General features: G+C 37.5%; 1 protein-coding gene across 1 annotated transcript; it reads right to left on the bottom strand.

Moving 5' to 3' along the window:
• Positions 1-1,496: 1,496 nt before the first annotated feature.
• LOC308166700 (E3 SUMO-protein ligase NSE2-like) lies at positions 1,497-3,585 on the bottom strand (the record flags this gene model as incomplete). The annotated part of the gene is made up of 6 exons (XM_080541025.1): positions 3,429-3,585; positions 2,831-2,943; positions 2,434-2,584; positions 2,217-2,296; positions 1,979-2,085; positions 1,497-1,620 (listed from the first exon to the last, which is right to left on the bottom strand). The coding sequence occupies exons 1-6, from the start codon at positions 3,541-3,543 to the stop codon at positions 1,497-1,499; spliced, it is 690 nt and encodes a 229-aa protein (XP_080397151.1). The 5' UTR covers positions 3,544-3,585.
• Positions 3,586-7,977: the final 4,392 nt, after the last annotated feature.

Genomic DNA, 7,977 nt, shown 5'->3' with positions numbered 1-7,977 from the left:
TTAGAATTGGCTGTGATGCAACCTAATTGTAGAAGAGTACAACAACTTGATTTGAGTTGGCAAATTGCAGAAGCTAATTCAAAGTGACCCAGATTGCTGGAATAAATGACTCATGGCATTTGTTGGTGCATTTCTTCATTGCCAAAAAGCTCTGGCTCAGGTTAGTGCTGCATGAAGTACCCTTTACAAACAGACTGGGAAAGAAACAATAAGCAACATCTGAAATCGTATTAAAAAACCTGACGTAAGATTATTAAAAGATTAGCTTCACCTAGTTTCATCTCAACACTCTCCTTGTTTGTTTCTGTCTTGAACAAAGAGCTTTTAGAATGAGCCAGGAGGAGAGAGATTTAATCACTCAAGTGCATTCTCAGATCAGTGTGTGGTCATGAAAATTGTCTTTTCATAAAACTGCACTTTCAACTAAAACCACTTTTATTATTTCCAAATACTTAATGCATATAACCCCGAGAGAACGTCTCTTATCTTTTTGTCTGTTTGTTGTAGCTATTTAGGAAACTCACACTCTTTTTCTTTTGGTTCAACACACTCAAAATGTACACAACTACTCTCTTCATTACAACCTGAAATCACCTTCCTTGATCCAATTACCTATTCTAGAGGAGACTGCCCTCCAGTGGTCTACTGGCTAACATCTGCAGTATGCAGTATAGATTAACTATGTATTATGTAGATTAACAGTATATATAAAACATGCAGTATACATTAACTACAAATTGAAAGGTAGTATAGTGTTTGATGAATTTAAAAATAAAAATATAGAAATTTTTTTTTTAAATACCCTGGTACGAATATCAATATCATTTCATCCATCTTCTCTTCTCTATATTGGAAACCTATTTATTCTGCTGAATTCACTGCTATAAGATATGCAATTGACCTATTGATTTTTATGAGTTAGTAATTCCGCTCTAATTCTCAGAACACTAGATGGCACTGCTTACTACTACATTACATTAACTACTACTACTAAATATGAAGCTACACCCAACCTAGTACATCTATGCCCCCAGCTGAATGTAGAGTAAATCATTTACACTTTTTTTGTTTAATGATCTTGATGATACAGAAATCATACACATGTATAGGTTAATGGGGGAAATATAAACATTTTACTCTCTATTTACAAATTGTACAGTATTGTACAGGCAAACAAATTGTATTTGTCGCTATGCTGCACACACAAGTACAACATACTAGATCCACGGTGCTGTGAGAAGGTTTGTCAATGTTTTTCAACCAACAACATGGCAGGAATAGTAATCCATTCTCTGTGTCAAATAGTCATTTATTTTGGCAGGGTTTATCATTACAATACAATTCCTCAAACCATTAAAAGTGATAAAATAACCAATGCTATGAAGCCAAAAAAGTGGCCATAAAAAGTTCAAACACAACTTGAGGCAATGAAACAATATACGGCATGAATTCAGTCAGGTGAACATTAGCCAAAACAACCCACCAACTGAAATAACTTAAACAGGATTTGTATTCTTTGCAGTCTGCCTCTTGTGGTTCTGAATCATCCTCTTCATGGTATGGTCCAGTACCAGGTCTACAGGCTTCACATCTTTATTTCCACAACCCACTACAGGACAACTGTGTAAAGGAGAGAACATCATCAATAACATACAGGTGTTGAAACAGGACAATATCCCATGACTAAACATTATCAGTCTTATCAATTGTGTCAGTGGCCCCAGTCACTCAGAGAGACACCACCACGTGTCATAATGGCTTGAAGTAACAAGCTGTGTTATCTATTGCTCTCTGTAGGCAAGTGGTATAAACTGAACTTGTAGAAAGAACATGTAGAAAGACAGTAAACACACAAACATCTTAGATGAATACTGTAGGTGCCAAAGACAATAGGAATACACATGACAGAACAGGTGTGTATTAAATGAACAAACAAATGAAAGACATCTGTGAACCGTTCTTAAGGAACTTTACTAACCGGCATTTCTTCTTCTGACTGTGCCTTGCCTGGATCAAGCCCAGAATTGCTTCTTGTTCGTACTGGTGGTTGCATTTCATGTTCTTCACTGGATTGACCATTTCAAGCTATGTGATAACAACGGCATACATTACATAGTCATAAAAACTCAACAATGACACTACCAACAAACAACCATATTTTCTAAGGTTTAGTGTAAATTGTAATTTCCACATCTTATTGACAGGAGAGATGGTACCTGAGTAAGGGGACATGTGAATTTCACTTCGCTCTGTGTCACAGCAATGTCCTCATCAAGCACCTCCTCCATGTTCTCAGCTACATCAGGAGGCAAACACAAGGCGTGCATAATGTGTCAGCCTGTCAATGGACATTGCTTACACTGTAACATCTTTACATGTATACTGGTTTGCTTTGTTCGTGATATGGTAGTCTACTCAGAACTAGTGTCTCACCTTGTTTGAGTGAATCTCTGATGCTTTCCTTGAAGGCTATCACCTTTGTGTGGTTTTGTAGGTCTGTGTCAGATAGGCTGTCCATCATCTCTGTGAACTGGTCCTTCACCCTGGCTTTCAGTCCAAACATGGCCTCAGGCTGCTGCCTGACCTAGAAGTCATTTATCTATCAAGAGGGCATCATAGCCACGGGTGCAATCCAGATGCACACATTCTGCACGGAGGACATAACTATTCCTGAGGAACAGTTACAAATTGCAGGGACCACATAATAGACATAACGATCTGAGATAATCACAGCTTGTGTAAAATGTGTGCATTTGTCTACACGTAGGACCAGGTAGCATTTAATAGCTAATGAACATTGACATAATGTGAGGGAAGAGCCTATACTCACTTCTGCAGTAACCTGCTCGACCACCCCAACAAAGCAGTTGATCTCTCTGTCCAGTTTGGCACATTCCAGCATCATCACCTCCAGTTTCTTGAGACCAGCATTGTCTTCGGCTCCTATACACAACTACATTATTTAAAATCTGTAATCAACAGTTATGACTCTAATCTCTAAGACTAAGCTTTTTGACTGACGAAGTTGGCAGCGTACGTATCTCAACTTCCTGATTACTGCTGATAAGATGAGATAGATGGAGGGGTCTTGCCATTGAGGTAGTGGTGGAAATGGTAAGTAAGTAAGTACAACTTTATTTATACATTTTATATAGCGCCTTTCGTACATGAAATGCAACTCAAAGCACTTTACAATAGAAAACATACAATGGTAATGTTTCACTGTAAGTGAACTAGTTATCAGACCATCCCATATTGTAGTTAGCTGGCTCTTCCCTTCTTGCGTTTTTTTAGTTTTTTTTTTCTTTCCTAGCACCGGGGGAGCCACCCCTCCTAAATTTCGTTGTTTGGTACCTGTACTATAGCAATGACAATAAAGACCATTCATTCATTCATTCATTCATAACTGTGTTAGCTTCTAAACTTACCCTGGGTTTCTATCAGGTCCATAGCCACGTTTGTCACAATGTCCATACCCGTTCCGATGTCAGTCTGACATGTCTTCAGACTGGACAACGTGGAGTTGACTGCGCTTAGAGACATTTTGGAATCAAACTTACCTGAAACAAGAGAGGTGCAAGTGATGGATCGTGCAACTTCATAGCAGTTAACTCAAGCTGTACACAAATACCGGGAAACGCTTCTGTTGCATTAACTTCCGGCTAATGACACGTACTTGTCAGACGGCTCTTCAAAATAAGTCCTCCAAAATAAACTGCATTATCGTCAGTGTTGCACATGCATGTTGATGAGGTGGGAAGAAAGCAGGCAGCATTTATAAATATAACTAATACATAGTTATTTGCTTACCTTAGAATAGAAGTAATAAATAGTTAATTTAATGAGGCTTCGATCTTCTTTGACTAGTTGAGAAAATTAAACATTCTGAATTGAGTGCACTACTTTAAATTGTGAGTAATTTTTGTGAGTCAGGTCAACTAAATGTTGCCCCAAAAATGGAGACAAGTGGAAATATCACGTTTTAACCCATTCAACCTGTCTGTCAAATTAAAGTAGTGCGCTCAACTCAATTCAGAATGTTAATATCACTTGGGCGAGCCCATAATGAAGCTCACATCTTGTGGCCGCACGAAGTATTACACCGTGTTGCATTTTGTGGCCGCACGAAGTATTACACCGTGTTGCATTAGGAATACACAAAAGACGAGGAGTACTATCATAATATAATCGACACATAATATATAACGTATATATAACATAACATAACATATATAACATAATATAACATCATCGACGTCGTCCAATTCATCCATGCTGTTATGTTAGCTGACCTAGCAAGCTAGCTAGCTGTTAGCTCAGCTCCCTTGAATGCTGTCTTTGTCTGGCTGCAAAAATGTACACAATAAATATGAATTGAAACATGGATCAAATCGAATGCGATGTCAACTACCAAATGATATATTAGTATATATATATATATATTACACTATTGTTACTTACTTGCAAAGAAACACGGCTTCAAACCAAGTCTCTGGGAATCCCGACTGCATGTGATGACATGAGCTGAAGAAATGCGCCTGAAAGTAAATCACGTGGGTCAGGGTAGCTACCATTTCTAAAAGGGGGGTTTGTAATAAATCTGTCAGGTCAACTAAATGTTGCCCAAAAAATGGAGACAACTGGAAATATCAAGTTTTAACCCATTCAACCTGTCTGTCAAATTAAAGTAGTGCACTCAACTCAGCGCTGGACTGGCCATACAATCTTTCTGCCCGCTGGGAGATGGGCCGCGCTAGTTTTGGGCCGGTCGGGCCGCCTGACCCCCCCCCCCCCAAAAAAAGCGGCGGCCCCCGTTTATACTAACATATGGGCTGGCCCAATCACACACCTGCTGTCCATCGGCCCCCTCCCCCATCACTTCTGCACAAAGAAAGATAGAGATTTGTACGTATCCTTGTCTGTAAATACAGTTGTAAAATGTCATTAAAAATGTTCTAGCTGAATAACTACTTTCATCCCAATTAGGAAGCTAGCTAGCTCGATAATATATATTTAGAGTAAATATCTAACTATAGAATAACATAAAATCTATTCTAGAGCTCTGAACATGTACTTTTTAAGTTTTAGATTATCTCCTTATTACTTACCCAATTATAAGATGTTACAATCGTCCAAATAAGATGGCAAGGGGGAAATGCTGATCTTCAGAAGAGTTGAAATGTTGAATTGACACAAGAGTCTTCTCCAAATATTCCTTGAGGGTTGACTTGGTTGTTCCTCTTGATTTCAAAAATATATTTATTGTTGTTTCTTGTTCCTTTTAATTAGCTTGGTGATTATTTCTTCTTTTTGAAGATGCTGTAGTTCTCTGGTTGAGACCCCACTTCCAATATCAATGAATGATCACATAGGGTCTTGCTCTTGTTCTGTGTCTTGAGGGCAAACTTGAAGAGGTTTGACACAAATCAACATTTTGTTTCCACTCACATAATAGCCTTCTCACAATATACTTTTGATGCAGATGGGTTGGCTGTCAAGCAATGATTCTTTGGTATTACACATGGTTATTTCTCCATTGTGTCAACAGTCCAGATGGAAAGGCATAGTTGTGGCGCCATTAATTGTACTCTTTATCTTAGACAGTTCCAAAAAGTTTTTGTAGGTCTGCACATCCAGTTGTCCTGGTCTTCAACATGAGATGGTTCAGTAGTGACTTTGACATAGTCTAAAAGATCCAACAGCTTAGTGAGATCCAGACGGAAAACCAAATGGTTCAGACCTCTTTTCCTCCGACATGACTATGACCTTTCTAACTATGGTTAAACACTATATTAACGTGTTTGACTGTTCTATTACGGTTGTAAGTACAATGTAAAACATATTGTCATTACTCCTTTGCCACGTTGTAATTACAGCAGTGTAACAACAAGTAATAACAGTATTTGTTACACTGTACTTAGATGTTATAACGTGGTAAATAAACACATGTCAAAACAAACTGTTGTTTTTGAACTAAATCCCAAAGTCAGAATTTGAACCGTGACCTTTGGGTAACACTATATTACAGAGTTTGAATGACTGTGTAATAACTATTGTAAGTGCAATGTAACATGTTATCATTACTCTTTACACTATACTTACAACGGTGTAACCATGAGTAATAATACTATTGTCATTACTCCTTTGCTACACTGTACTTACAGCAGTGTAGCAACAAGTAATAACGGTAGTTGTTACACTGTACTTAGATGTTATAACGCGTTAAATAAACACATGTCAAACCAAACTGCTGTTTTTGAACTAAATCCCAAAGTCAGAATTTGACTCGTGACCTTTCTAAGTTGGGGTAACACTATATTACAGTGGTTGAGTGACCGTGTACTGTAATAACTATTGTAAGTGCAATGTAACACGTTATCATTACTCTTTTACTACACTATACTTACAACAGTGTAACAATGAGTAATACCAGTTACAGTTTTACAGTTACAGCCAGTGAGTTTACAGTTACAGCCAGTGAGTTTACAGTTACAGTGTTACAGTTACAGCCACTGGGTTTACAGTTGCAGAAAGTGAGTTTACAGTTACAGTGTTACAGTTACAGCCAGTGAGTTTACAGTTACAGCCAGTGAGGTTACAGTTACAGTGTTACAGTCACAGTCAGTGAGTTTTCAGTTACCGTGTTACAGTCACAGTGTTACAGTTACAGCCAGTGAGTTTACAGTTACAGTGTTACAGTCATAATGTTACAGTTACAGTGTTACAGTTACAGCAAGTGAGTTTACAGTTGGTGCCATTGTACGGAGCTACAACTGAAAGCTCCATCCACCTTGTCATTTAAGGCTTATAAAGTATATATACATTATGATTTATCCTTTAAAGCCTTGTGGAAATGGATAAAGAGATCATAAACTAGATAAAGAGAAAGCAACATTGGATTAAAATGTACTGGATGCTAAATTCAATAATGATTTTCAGAGCAAACTTTGAGTCCTGCATTTGATTTGTGTCTTCCCTCCATCGCTTCTGCACAAAGAAAGATAGAGAAAATCCTGTTTAACTAACCATGTATTATGTAGTCATATTATAACTTGGACAACTGCATAAACATTATAGCCAGTAAGTATTTGCTGTAAAGAACGTTACGGTTTCTAAATAAACCCATTTCGGGATTTCCACCTCATCTACACAAGTCACTTCATATGTACTGTACTTTGTTTGAACCTTTTAACTTTTAATTTGTACTTATCCTTGTCTGTAAATACAGTTGTAAAATGTCATTAAAAATGTTCTAGCTGAATAACTACTTTCATCCCAATTAGGAAGCTAGCTAGCTCGATAATATATATTTAGAGTAACTATCTAACTATAGAATAACATAAAATCTATTCTAGAGCTCTGAACATGTACTTTTTTAGTTTTAGATTATCTCCTTATTACTTACCCAATTATAAGATGTTACAATCGTCCAAATAAGATGGCATGGGGAAAATGCTGATCTTCAGAAGAGTTGAAATGTTGAATTGACACAAGAGTCTTCTCCAAATATTCCTTGAGGGTTGACTTGGTTGTTCCTCTTGATTTAAAAAATATATTTCTTGTTGTTTCTTGTTCCTTTTAATTAGCTTGGTGATTATTTCTTCTTTTTGAAGATGCTGTAGTTCTCTGGTTGAGACCCCACTTCCAATATCAATGAATGATCACATAGGGTCTTGCTCTTGTTCTGTGTCTTGAGGGCAAACTTGAAGAGGTTTGACACAAATCAACATTTTGTTTCCACTCACATAATAGCCTTCTCACAATATGCTTTTGATGCAGATGGGTTGGCTGTCAAGCAATGATTCTTTGGTATAACACATGGTTATTTCTCCATTGTGTCAACAGTCCAGATGGAAAGGCATAGTTGAGGCGCCATTAATTGTACTCTTTATCTTAGACAGTTCCAAAAAGGTTTTGTAGGTCTGCACATCTAGTTGTCCTGGTCTTCAACATGAGATGGTTCAGTAGTGACTTTGA

Source organism: Nansenia antarctica (genome assembly GCF_963989245.1).
Source record: "Nansenia antarctica genome assembly, chromosome: 10".
NCBI classification, from domain to species: domain Eukaryota; kingdom Metazoa; phylum Chordata; class Actinopteri; order Argentiniformes; family Microstomatidae; genus Nansenia; species Nansenia antarctica.
This window is presented reverse-complemented; position numbering and strand designations above follow the sequence as displayed.